At 34.1% G+C, this 13,178-nt stretch overlaps 2 protein-coding genes across 3 annotated transcripts in view; both read right to left on the bottom strand.

Moving 5' to 3' along the window:
* Positions 1–226: 226 nt before the first annotated feature.
* LOC107706836 (protein FAM134A-like) lies at positions 227–9,633 on the bottom strand. 2 transcript variants are annotated; one of them, XM_016510672.1, is made up of 9 exons: positions 9,280–9,633; positions 7,305–7,408; positions 6,299–6,329; positions 6,023–6,152; positions 5,172–5,256; positions 4,002–4,139; positions 3,289–3,377; positions 2,730–2,865; positions 227–2,124 (listed from the first exon to the last, which is right to left on the bottom strand). In XM_016510672.1, exons 1-9 carry the CDS (start codon positions 9,498–9,500, stop codon positions 1,388–1,390), a joined length of 1,671 nt encoding a protein of 556 aa, XP_016366158.1. In that variant the 5' UTR covers positions 9,501–9,633; the 3' UTR covers positions 227–1,387. The 2 variants fall into 2 exon arrangements, with proteins under 2 accessions (XP_016366158.1, XP_016366157.1); XM_016510671.1 differs by having other exon boundaries at positions 227–2,127.
* A 2,353-nt stretch (positions 9,634–11,986) lies between these two features.
* The window catches only part of LOC107706837 (5'-AMP-activated protein kinase subunit gamma-3-like), an 8,145-nt gene continuing 6,953 nt past the window's right edge, over positions 11,987–13,178 (bottom strand). The window contains exon 10 of the mRNA XM_016510674.1: positions 11,987–12,351. Coding sequence (XP_016366160.1) covers positions 12,235–12,351 — 117 coding nt within the window. The 3' untranslated portion in view covers positions 11,987–12,234. The remainder of the gene's footprint in view (positions 12,352–13,178) is intronic.

A 13,178-nucleotide genomic window follows, 5' to 3' on the forward strand; every position in this document is an offset into this window, starting at 1 on the left:
GATCAAATTATTTGATGTTTTCTATTTTAATATATTTTAAAATGTAATTTATTCCTGTGATGCAAAGCTTAATTTTCAGCATCATTACTCCAGTCTACAGTGTCACATGATCCTTCAGAAACCATTCTAATATGCTGATTTGCTGCTCAAGAAACATTTATTATTATTTTTAATGTTGAAACAGTTTGTGCTGCTTCATATTTTGTGGAAATAGTGATATTTTTTCACAATTCTTTGACTAGAAAGTTCAAAAGGACAGCATTTATTTAAAAAGAGAAAACTTTTAATCACTTTTATTCTTTCTGCATAAACGTATTCATTCCTATAAAAAAATAAATCTTACTGACCCCAAATTCTTGAACAGCAGTATATATGGCATGGTTATGAAAATCCAGAAGAAGTCCTGCAAATGTGCACACAAATAATACTTCAAAAGTGCAGCCAATTATAATATATTGAGCTTGAATACGAGTTAAACTTTTACATGAATACAGGGGGGAAACATCAAGCACTAACAATGCGGAACTTTTCTGAGAGCTAAAGTGTGCTACGCTGCATTCACAATCACCTTTGTGCGACAAAAGTACTTTACAGATTACATCCTCAAAAATCAGTAAATGGCACAATCCAATATTGATTTCTCGAAACGATTTTCAGTATTTGATTCGCAATTGCAACGCGCTAAACTTTTTTAACTTCTATCTCCCAGAATATAAATCTTGCAGCTTTTATTATTTATTTGAGACATATTTAATAGTAAACTATTCTTCACTCTAACCAGTTTTAATAAATAAAAGCCATCCACTTCATTGCAATATATTAGTTAAGCTATGATTATGAAAAGAAATCTTTAACATAACCAACTTTTCATTGAGAATTTGCAGTCATATCCTGCTCATCCTCTCTTTCCACACAAAACCTCCCAGCCCTACAAGCAAATAAAACTCAGCCCACATGGCTTCTTCCCATGACCCGATGCATTAAACCTTATGACAACGGTCAGCGTGGGATTGATAAACCAGAGGGCTCTTGTGTCGCAGACATGTGGTCTTTGTCGAAATATACATACAGTAAATGATTAAAACCAAGTCCATTTTAAACTGCGTTTGAAATCTGAGTGGCTGGATTTGAGGCTGAAGGCCATTTGGATCTGTCAAAAAAAACCTCATTACCGTCGCTTTTAGGATTTGCGTCGAACGTTTTACGTTTTGGACATTCACCTGCTCAGGAAACAAAAACCCGCCAACAATCACAGTGATCTCACTCCCGAAAACAACAAAATAAAGGCATAGCTGACTGCAACATTCCCCTTCACGAATCGTTTGTGTCAGTATATGGTATCTACACAAAGACTATAAATAAAATAAACAGTTTAGATGACATGAAGCTAGGAATCCTGCTGGTCTGCGTGCTTCTGACTGCTTGGGGGCGTGTCTGTGGAAGCCCCGCCCACTTCCTGTCTATCAACACCCAGGCCCAACCCCTCATCCATTTGTTCCAGTTCGCTTTGGTCCAGAAGCTCAAAGTCCTCTTCCTCGGTGGGTACGAGCGTGACATCCGGTTGCTCTTCGGTGACATCGACGTCCTCTTCTTCTGCGCTGGCTTGCTGGGTGGAAGGCGACTCGAGGGGCGATTCCATCGGGCAAGGAGGCGTTTCGGTGGGAAGAAACGAAGCCATTGACGAGCCCTCACTGGCCTCGGTAGACCGCAACAGGGCTGAGAGAGTGTTCTGTACTACGGTAGAGATGGCCGTGCTCACTATCTCCTCGCTGAGGGCTTCCAGGGACCGAGCGGGTCTCGAAACGCCCGCAGCCGATCCCCCTCCCTCTTTTTCAGTACCCACAATGCTTTGGTCCGCCCCCGCCGCTTGTCCATGTCCATTGAAGTGCGTGTTGACAAAGTGGAGCGGAGATGCTAAGTGCTGGATGAGGAGGCTGGCCGGAGACAGCGGCTCCTCCTGGAGCTCGGATCCGGACGCTCCTGTCTGCTCAGACCCGAGAACGCCCAGCGGGAAATGGAACAGACCCGGTTCAATAGAAGGCAGCTCATCCACCGACGGGAACTCTGCTAGGTCTCTAGAGAACGCCTCCTCCGGTTCACTGTGCACGCTCTGCTGATCCAGGTCTGCTGATGAAAACACAGGCATTTTTGGAGTAAAAATAAAGTAGAAGGGAAAGGCTTTTTCAATTATGAAATAATCGGAATGTCTGTTTACACTAAGTACAAACAGCCCACCTTATTGGGGGATTTCTATTTCAAATAAATGCTGTTCTTCTAAACTTTCTCTCTTTATCAAAGAAGAAAAAGAAAAAAAAAAAGAAGTAGCACAACTGTTTTCAAAATTGATAATAATCAGAAATGTTTCATGAGCAGCAAATTTTAAGACTGCTGATAAATGAGCTTTGCAGGAAAAATGAGCTCAGAGGAATTAATTTCATTTTAAAATGTATTCAAATAGAAAACAGTTACTTTAAATTGTAATATTAATGTTACAGTTTTTACTGTATTTTTGATCAAATAAATGCAGACTTGGTAAGTATAAAAGACATAAAAATATATATATATAAAAAAAAAAACATTACAAAAAAATTATAGACCCCATGTAAATAATGTCTGTTGAATGTTTGTTGTCTGTGGTACTGATCCACTTCTTTTAATAAGTCTGACTAAACTACAATTTTTTTTATCTAGTTTTAAGACTTTCATGCACATAAAAAAGCATTGAGTACCTTCAGAGACGTCTGTGAGCTGTGGCGTGGTGGCTCTGGACACAGAGAATCCTCCACTCTCCAGTATAGATGCCTCCTCATCGGACAGCTCAGAGTCTGTGATGGCCATCGCCAGAGCCGTAGTCTTCACATCCACCTGATCACAGAACAAACCAATCAGTGACTGGAATTACACTACTGTTCACTAAGATTGTTTTGGAAAGAAATTAATACTTTTATTCAACAAGGATGCATTAAATTGATCAAAAGTGAAAGACATTTAAAATGTTACAAAAGAGTTATTTTTCAAATAAATGCTGTTATTTTGAATATTCTATTCATCAAAGAATCCTGGGGGAAAAAAGTATCAAAAACATTAAGCTGCACAACTGCTTTCATCATTGATAATAATGATAAATGTTTCTTGAGCAGCAAATCAGCATATTAGAATGATTTCTGAAGGATCATGTGACACTGAAGACTGGAGTAATGTTTAAATATAGAATACAGCCCCTGGTAAGATGGGACACACCCCTCACCACCAAACATGAGACTAACCCCCCTGTATCAGGACACTCACAGTAGGGGCGAAACATGACAGCTCCTCCTCGCTCTCGCTCTCTGTCTCTGCCCTAGGCTCATCACCCTCTTCCTGCTCCTTTTTCAGCTCTGGACACACACACACACACACACACACACACACACACACACACTTCTCCTGCGCAGTCAGTGAACTACGGCTATGTGTAGTAAATTCTGCTCCATCTGAAAGCACGTGATGATTTCCTGCTGATTACAGAACCGGCTTTTTTAACAAAATGCGCATGACAATCGCATTCGATTAATCGTGCAGCCCTACAGGAAGTGACACACTAACAACCTGGTTTGCAAAGAGTCTATAACTGTGATATCGGCAGAAAGAGCGCATAATATATTGGCACCAATATTCAACAGTTTTTATTGTTATTATTAGTTCGATATTGGATGCAGATAATATTAGAGATTATTTATTCAGGTTCAAATTTTTTTTTTTTACTGTATCTGAAATGTCTTGACACGTGATTTCACTTTAAGCATGAACAGTGGCAAAAAATATCAGAAAATATGCATATCAGATTTATTATCAGCCATTATATAATTGTCTATATAATAAAATTACTGGTATAAAATCTGTATATATAGGATTACATTTACCACTAACGTAAAACAACAATATTGTGTTTATTTTGGGTTTTGAAAAATTGAAAAGTTAGGTTAGCAAGCTAGGACAGTCAATAAAGGCAACGCTCTCACTTCTCTTGTCGTATTTGCGGTGCTGTGTGTCTCCTTTCATGCTGTAGTCGAGTTTCATCAGTATGGGTTCCAGTCCGGTGTACATTTTCTGGATCAGCTCATGGTACACCACCAGCGGCCACAGCAGCACACTCAGCACTAATGCAGGACAGAGAAAAACACTATTAACCTCTGCATACAGTACTATTCAAAGGTTTGGGGTCAGTAAGAGTTACTTTTTTAGAAGAAATTATACTTTTACCCAACAAGGATGCATTCAATTGATCAAACGTGACACATAACGTTACAAAAGATGTCTAATTCAAATAAACGCTGTTCTTTTGAACTTCATATTTTTCAAAGAATCCTGGAAAATGAAATGTATCAACTATTTTGAACATTGATAACTATAAGAAATGTTTCTTGAGCAGCATATCAGCATATTAGAATGATTTCTGAAGGATCATGTGACACTGAAGACTGGAGTAATGATGCTGAAAATTCAGCTTTGCATCACAGGAATAAATTACAGTTTAAAATATATTTATGAAGAAAACAGTTATTTTAAATTGTAATAATATTTCACAGTATTACTGTTTTTACTGTATATTTGATCCAATAAATGCATCCTTGGTGAGCATAAGAAGCTTTAATAAAACTCTAAAATAACTCTTATTGACACCAAAAAAAATAAAATGATAATAACTACATTTAAATAAAAAACATTAAACATCTTAATAATCCTAAAGAAGCCCTTTTTTTTCATTCAAATTTTCTTGATTTCAAATCTTTTTCTTTTTGATTTTATGGTAAAATATGACCTGGATAGGTTCCCAATCTTTTTTAATTAAATTCACTCAAAAGGACAACAGAAATTACACCTTTTGACACCAGTTTGAATTGTTGTAGTATTTAGTATAAATACATTTCTGTATTTAAATGTGCCTGCATTTTTTTAACCCAGCCAAACAGAAATGCTGGGAAAATATTTTTCCTCTCTGGATTGATATATATATTTATCTCTTTATTTTGCTTCTTTAATTCATAGCAATGCGAAATACAGCCGGAGTGTTATGTAAGTGCAGAGGTGGACTTGAATAGCTGTGTGTTGTGCAATTTGAGTAGCTGGTGCAAAAGGGAAGCAGTGCGTGCAAAAAGAATATATGGAAATAAACAAACAAGTTTGCTCACATATGATGTAGGAGATCATTATCCCGGGAATGTAATGTCCAACCACGGCCAGGATGAAACATCCTGAACACATCATGATGCAGAACTGATGAGGAGAAACAGAACGATTGATCAGTAAACACTTTCTGGACAGAAAATGTTTGGGGTCAGAAAGATTTTTTTTTAAATTAAGTCTCTTAAGCTCACCAAGGCTGCATTTATTTGATCAAAAATACAACCAAAACAGTCATATTGTGAAATATTGTTACAATATAATGTTGTTTTTTTCCAGTGATGGAAAAGCTGAATTTTCATAATCATTACTCCAGTCTTCAGTGTCACGTGCTCCGTCAGAAATCATTCTAATATGATGATTTGCTCAAGAATCACTTATTATTAATAATGTTGAAAACGGATGTGCTGCTTCATATTACTGTGTGAAACATGATAATTTTTTTTATTTCAGGATTCTTTGATAAATAGAAAGTTTAAAAGAACTAAATTTATATGAAATAGATCAAATCAATGTTTTCACGGTCACTTTTAATCAATAATGCATCCTTGCTGAACAAAAGTATTAATTTCATAAAAAAATAAAATAAAATAAAACCTTACTGAACCCCAAACTTTTAAACATAAAATAAAATAAAACCTTACTGAACCCCAAACTTTTAAACGGTGAAGACTTTTGAGAAATAGAAAACATTTCAATTCCAAATAATATATTTTTTTTCTTTCAGACAAAAAGGAAGAAAGTAAGTCATACAGGTTTTGAATGACATGAGGTTGAATAAAGACAGAATTATCATTTTTGTGTTATTCTGAGACACACTTTTTAAAATATATTTAGCTGAAAGAATTTCTCTCCTCACCTTGCCGTGGTTTTGCCGTTTGTACTGAAGCATTTCTTGGATGCAAAGGCTGAAGGTGAGGTAACTCTCGGCGAGATGATGGCTGAGCTCCTCGACACTTAACAGACGTGGCTGATCAGTCAGCGCTTCTCTGTACAGTCAGGACAGATTTCAACTCATTTCATAAGGAGACAAACTTAGGATACAGCATAGGAAACAATTCTGAAAGTGAGCAGTGCAAACGCATAAGGGAGGGGGCTGCTGTTGAGACATGCTGAGATTATTCAAGACACATACCGCTCAACGACAGACGCCTCAGGATGCCACACTGTAGAGAACACAGGAGCAAACAGTGAGCGACAGTGAATGAATGGGCCCCCGTTCAAGAAATTCTCAGAAAATATTAAAAATACAATAGGATGATCAAATTAAGCTGAATCATAAATCGATCCCTCCTTGTTTTGTGACAACACAGACATGTTTCACAATAACGGTGTCTCTAATTTGAACTTTTTTTATGTTTTTGAAAGAAGTCTCTTCTGCTCACCAAGGCTACATTTATTTAATGAAAAACACAATAAAAACAGTAATATTCTGAAATATTAGTATCATTTAATCGAACTGTTTTCTACTGTACTATATTTTAAAATGTCATTTATTCCTGTGATGCAAAGCTGAATTTTCAGCAGGTTTCTTATTATCAGTAATGAAAACAGTTGTGCGGTTAATATTTTTGTGGAAAAAGTAATCCTCCAGTTTTCAGGATTATCTGATGAACAGAAGGTCCAAAAGAACAGCATATATTTGAAATAAAACTATTTTGTAGCATTATAAATATCTTTATTGTCACTTTCAATTAATTTAATGTCCCTTTGCTCAATAAAAGTAATTTCTTTAAAAAAAAAAAATAAATCTCTGTTTTTAAATTGGATGCATATAGTTGTGTACTACTAGGGAATATGAATTTTAAAAAATCATTCTTTTTTTATGTACATTTAGTGGAAAACGGTGTGCAAAACATGCCTTAATTGTATCTAGATTTTTACTGCTTTTTAGTTCTTATATTAAACCTTTTAAATCTACTTAAAAACCATGACTGTTTTGAAATTGTGTTACCAAATTTAGAAAAATACATTTCAGAGCAAATACGTTTGAGTAACGTATGAAGTATCCTCAAAATGCTGCAAAACACACAATATGTTATATAAGCTATATTGCCCAGTCCTATGGTGTATACCTATGAACTGTATGTGTTGCTATGAATCAAATGCACAGTACAGTATATAGTCTGTGCATGCACTACCAGTGATCTGTGGCAGCTTGTCTTTCCATCTCTCCAGTAAAGTCAGTCCAATGAGAGACACACTCAGGAGGAACAAGGGTCTCAAAGATGTGGAGGACAGGAGCCTAAAACACACATGCATCTGTTCAAACATCACTATCTGCATCTAATCCAATTACAAAAACAACCTATGACTCATTCAAATGACAGAAATAAGTCATGTTTGTCACATTCCATATGGATATTTACCACAGTTCCTGCGTACTAACCAAAATGTAACTGTGATATTATTTGTAAACAAAGGTAATGATAACATGGTAACCATTAATAACTTCTTAATATTATGGAAATATTTTTTTTTATATACTATGTATATAATGTTCATATATACAGTATATATACACACAAACGGTGGCAGTTCCACAATACAGTGATTTTAGATGGTAAAACTATGGTAAAATAATTATACATATTTATGTGTCAATTCAAGATCTGTTTACAAAATTTCATGGTACTACCACAGGAAATGTTCAAAGCAAACATGGTATTACCCTGGTACTTGTCCAATAGCATACCAAAATCACATACCATGGTATTTACCCCTTAAAACAAAAAGTACCATGGTATTACTGTCTGATACTGTGACTGTACGTACTATATGAACTGCCAGTAATCATATGGTAATAATATATACCCCATACATTATATATATATATATATGCTATACACACACACACACACAAACTGTGGAAGTTCCACAATACAGTGATTTTAGACAGTAATACTATGGTGAAATAATTATACATATTACCACAGTTCCTGCGTACTAACCAAAATGTAACTGTGATATTATTTGTAAACAAAGGTAATGATAACATGGTAACCATTAATAACTTATTAATATTATGGAAATATTTTTTTTATATACTATGTATTGTATATATACACACAAACGGTGGCAGTTCCACAATACAGTGATTTTAGACGGTAAAACTATGGTAAAATAATTATACATATTTATGTGTCAATTCAAGATCTGTTTACAAAATTTCATGGTACTACCACAGGAAATGTTCAAAGCAAACATGGTATTACCCTGGTACTTGTCCAATAGCATACCAAAATCACATACCATGGTATTTACCCCTTAAAACAAAAAGTACCATGGTATTACTGTCTGATACTGTGACTGTACGTACTATATGAACTGCCAGTAATCATATGGTAATAATATATACCCCATACATTATATATATATATATATATGCTATACACACACACACACACACAAACTGTGGAAGTTCCACAATACAGTGATTTTAGACAGTAATACTATGGTGAAATAATTATACATATGTATGTGTTAATTCAAGATCTGTTTACAAAATGTCATGGTAATACCACAGGAAATGTCCAAAAACATAACATAATCATACACCATGGTATTTACCCCTTACAAAAAAGTACCTAGGTATGACCATGTTTTGGACATGACGCTATTGAGTTTTTAAACATATCAGTGTATTCTTAAATCATGGAGTAGTACTATGGCATATATCAAAGTACCATGGTATTTCTGTCTGATACTATGACTGTAACGTTACCTGCCATAGTACTTTTTGTCATGGTATGGCACAGCAATCATATTGTAGTATTATGGTATGTACGTCCAAAAATCCAAAGTAATACCATGGTATTTCGATGTATACTACGGTAAATTATCATTACCATGGTATTTACAGGGTCGCCCAAGAACACCATGGTATTATCCAAAACCATAGCACATGTCCGAAAAACAGTAACTTACCAGTAATACTAAGAGTATTATTCGCTAAGAGTAGCGAAGCTGCCACAAAAGCAACGCGGGAGAACTTCGACCTGAAGCGGCTACTAACGAGCAGATTAACCAGATTACTAACTAACTAACTAACTAACGTACTGGTCAGGATTAACACGGTCTCTTCCAGACGAACAGGTTTATTGGCTCGGGTCTCACCAGAACAGCGTGTTGAGCGCCAGCGCGGCGATGATGCTGTGAAGCGGCCTCTCCCACACCAGCAGCCGCTGCGCGCAGAGCACCGCGGGCTCACACTGCGACAGCCAGCCGCGCAGACGCTCCCGCAGCCGCCGCAGCTCCGGCGCATCCTCGCCGCCGCCGGGCGCGGGGAACCAGGCCTCCAGATCCGCCGAGGACACCGAGGCCCGTCTGCTCGCCATTCTCACTTGTTCAGCGTTGTTTGTGTGTGTTGGTGACGGGGTTTGGTCAGGAGAGGCTGGTCATGGATTATTAGAAAAAACAGAAACACACCGCGGATTTTACAGGCTCTCACAGAGTCACATGCTCAGTGTTGTTTACTGCGCCCTTGGGTGACATCTGCTGGCTGCGCCACAAACACACGCTTATACAATTAAACTTGACATTTATTTGATTTAACCAATATTATTTATTTTTATTGACATATTTATATTAACAATTTCGTGCTGGGCAACGATTTATCGCATCCAAAATAAAAGTTTTTGTTTATATAATATGTGACCCTGGAGCACAAATCCAGTCATAAGGGTCGATTTTTTTCTAAATTGAGATTTATACATCATCAGAAAGCTGAATAATTTGCTTTCCATAAAATAGCTTTCCATTGATGTATGGTTTGTTAGGATAGATACAACTATTTGAAAATCTGGAATCTGAGGGTGCAAAAAACAAAATCAAAATATTGAGAAAATCGCCTTTAAAGTTGTCCAGGTTTTGTGCCCCAGGGTCACATATATGTGTGTATACTGTGTATATTTATTATGTATATATAAAGACACACATACAGTATATATTTTGAAAATATTTACATCTATTTATATTCATATAATTTATATTATATATCCTCCTGACTACCAGGGGAAAAAAAGTTTTGTGAATTTAGCATTTTTTCATGTCATGACATTGTTTAGAGCATAAGAAAAAAAATGATATTTTATTCATATTAATATATTTAATATATAAACATATTTTTCTTAAATATATACATGCATGTACATATTATATAAACACACATATATTATATAAACAAAAACGTTTATTTTGGATGCGATTAATCATTGCCCAGCACTAATTAATATGTTATTTATTTATTTATTTTTTAACATTTTTTAGCAGAGAATGGATATTACTCTTACTGGGCTTCAGTTGATGTAAAGAAATAGAAATATTTATATTAAGCTCTATTTCGGTGTAACTACATTTAATAACATTAAATATAATGCAGTTTTGTTTTATTTTATTAAGATTTAAATAAATATGTAATTAAATATTCATTTATTTAAACAAATCTATCTATCTATCATTTTATGCAGACTGAAATGTTTAATGACATTTTTATGTAACCTTAAAATAAAATTGTATTTTATTCATTAAACAAAATTTGTAAAAAATGTGTATATATATATATATATATAGAATAAGCAGCTTTTTAAAACTTTTGTACAAGGTTATTTGTTGAGCAGGCAATCAGGCAAAGAAAGAGCACAAGGAATTGTTTATTAGAAAAACAAAACATGGTAATCTGACAATACATTTCATAACATAGCACAAAAAGGCAAACTAGATGATCAATTTGATCAGAATCCAAGCCCATGTGCTCACTTCTACATGAAAACAAAATGCAACAGTTTCCTTTTGTCAGTACTCATTTATCCCAAACAATCTCTCAGTTAAATGAGAAATGTGTTGCTTAATATATTATACACTTTACGTAATCCAAACTGAACATATTTTACAATATGAATGTATAATGTAAAAAAGAGCTCCTTTCCTCATTCTTGCTTGCAGTCATACTTTATCTGCTTTAAAAACCTGAAACAGGATAAGAGAATACACTTACAGAAAGTAGCATGGTATTACCATGCTTTTCTGAACTAGATAATACCATGGTATTCCTACTCTGAAGTACAGCAACAATATCAGCACAGAGAGGACAGGACAGGACAGTGGCTGTGCTCCCAAACACACTGGGGTTAAAGGTCCCTGACCCACCAGTGTATTCTCAAACATTCAAATACTCATACAACCAACAAACAGGTCACGCACATGCACAAACATGCAGGGAGAACTCTAGTCATCAGCAATTTTCTGTCATTAGCATTACATATAAGTGATTTCAGTTATTGCTCACTGGTTGTGAATACCTAAAAGTAGAGAGATGTATTAGGAGTGGCTGCGATTCATGGCTGCTGGAGCTTTACATAACAGAAGACGTAATATACAATAACGACTATACTGATTGTATTAATAAAGGCACATCATACTGTGGGGTAATTTACAGTACTAGTTAAAGGTTTACACACACCTGGCTGAATCTATGTTTCTCATGATCGCATGCTTGATGATTAAATGCTGGAAATGTGTTTTTTAGACAAATATAAATTATTTTAGGATTTTCAGATTTTTTTAACAATGCATGATTACAACACTTCCATGTATGTAATTTTATAGATAAAAAAAAAACGAATAAAAATAAATTAATGAATAAATAAATACAACCCAGAATGAAACAAAATAATAAAATAAGTTGACGTTATAAAAAAAAATGACAAAACATGACAAATCTGATTAAAAATAAAATAATAAAATAGAATAACATTTGAAATAAAAATACAAAACAGAAAAACAAAATAAATAATAAAATAGAGTGTAAAACATCCCATGATGCACTTCTAATAAAAAAAATATATATATATATTTTTTTTGTCACTACATAATTCCATTCCATTTCCACTTCCATTATATAGTTTGGATGATTTTACTTTTGTTCTGAGTTTGGTGTGTCCAAACTTTTGACTAGTACTATGCGCAGCAGCAGTGCATGTGTTGGCAAAGCTAGGCTGGGAAGGCAGTAAAGCCTACCTGGATACTAGTGCTGGTTAGATGAGGTAACAGGAGAAAACATCTCCTCTCAGGTTAGGAAAACAGGGCATCAATACCTGCTGGAGATAAAACTATGGCCTGCAGCAGGTCTGAGAGAGAGATTATTCCCCGAACCACATCTTCTCTGTCCACAAGCACCAGCCTATGAACCTGCACACAGAACCAAGATTAAACAGCTCAGAAATAAAACGAAAACAATTTTTTTTTAAATTAATTTAAATAAAATAAATAATTATAATAATAATGACAGTTAAAAATAAAATTAAACAAAATATAATAAATAAAATTTAAACAAAATGACATTTGTTATAAAACAAAATAACAAAACATGACAAGTCAAAAAATCTAATCTAATCCAAAACAAAACAATAAAATAGAATAACATTTGCAAAAAAAGACAAGACAAAAAAATTAAATGCAACAGTTTTTGTCAGTACTAATTTCTTATAAACTATAATTAAAAAAATTATTTAAATTTGATACATTTTATTTTTAATATAAATATTTCATATAAAACAGAGATCCTTACTTCATTCTTGCCTTTCATTTTTTTTCCATGTTAAATACCAAACAATAAAATAAAATAAATGTAGCAAAACTACATGGAGATATGCAAAGGATCAATTTATATAAATTAGTAATTTCTAACTAATAAGATCAGCCTCAGAAATAAAACGAAAAAAAAATAAAAAAATTATTAAATCAATTTAAATGAAAAAATAATTATAATAATAATGACAGTTAAAAATAAAATTAAACAAAATATAATAAATAAAATTTAAACAAAATGACATTTGTTATAAAACAAAATAACAAAACATGACAAGTCAAAAAATCTAATCCAAAACAAAACAATAAAATAGAATAACATTTGCACAAAAAAAAGACAAGACAAAACAAAAAAAATTAAATGCAACCGTTTTTGTCAGTACTAATTTCTTATAAACTATAATTTAAAAAAATAATTGAAATTTTAT

Source organism: Sinocyclocheilus rhinocerous, unplaced genomic scaffold (assembly GCF_001515625.1).
Source record: "Sinocyclocheilus rhinocerous isolate Xijiao unplaced genomic scaffold, SAMN03320098_v1.1 scaffold2610, whole genome shotgun sequence".
NCBI classification, from domain to species: Eukaryota; Metazoa; Chordata; class Actinopteri; order Cypriniformes; family Cyprinidae; genus Sinocyclocheilus; species Sinocyclocheilus rhinocerous.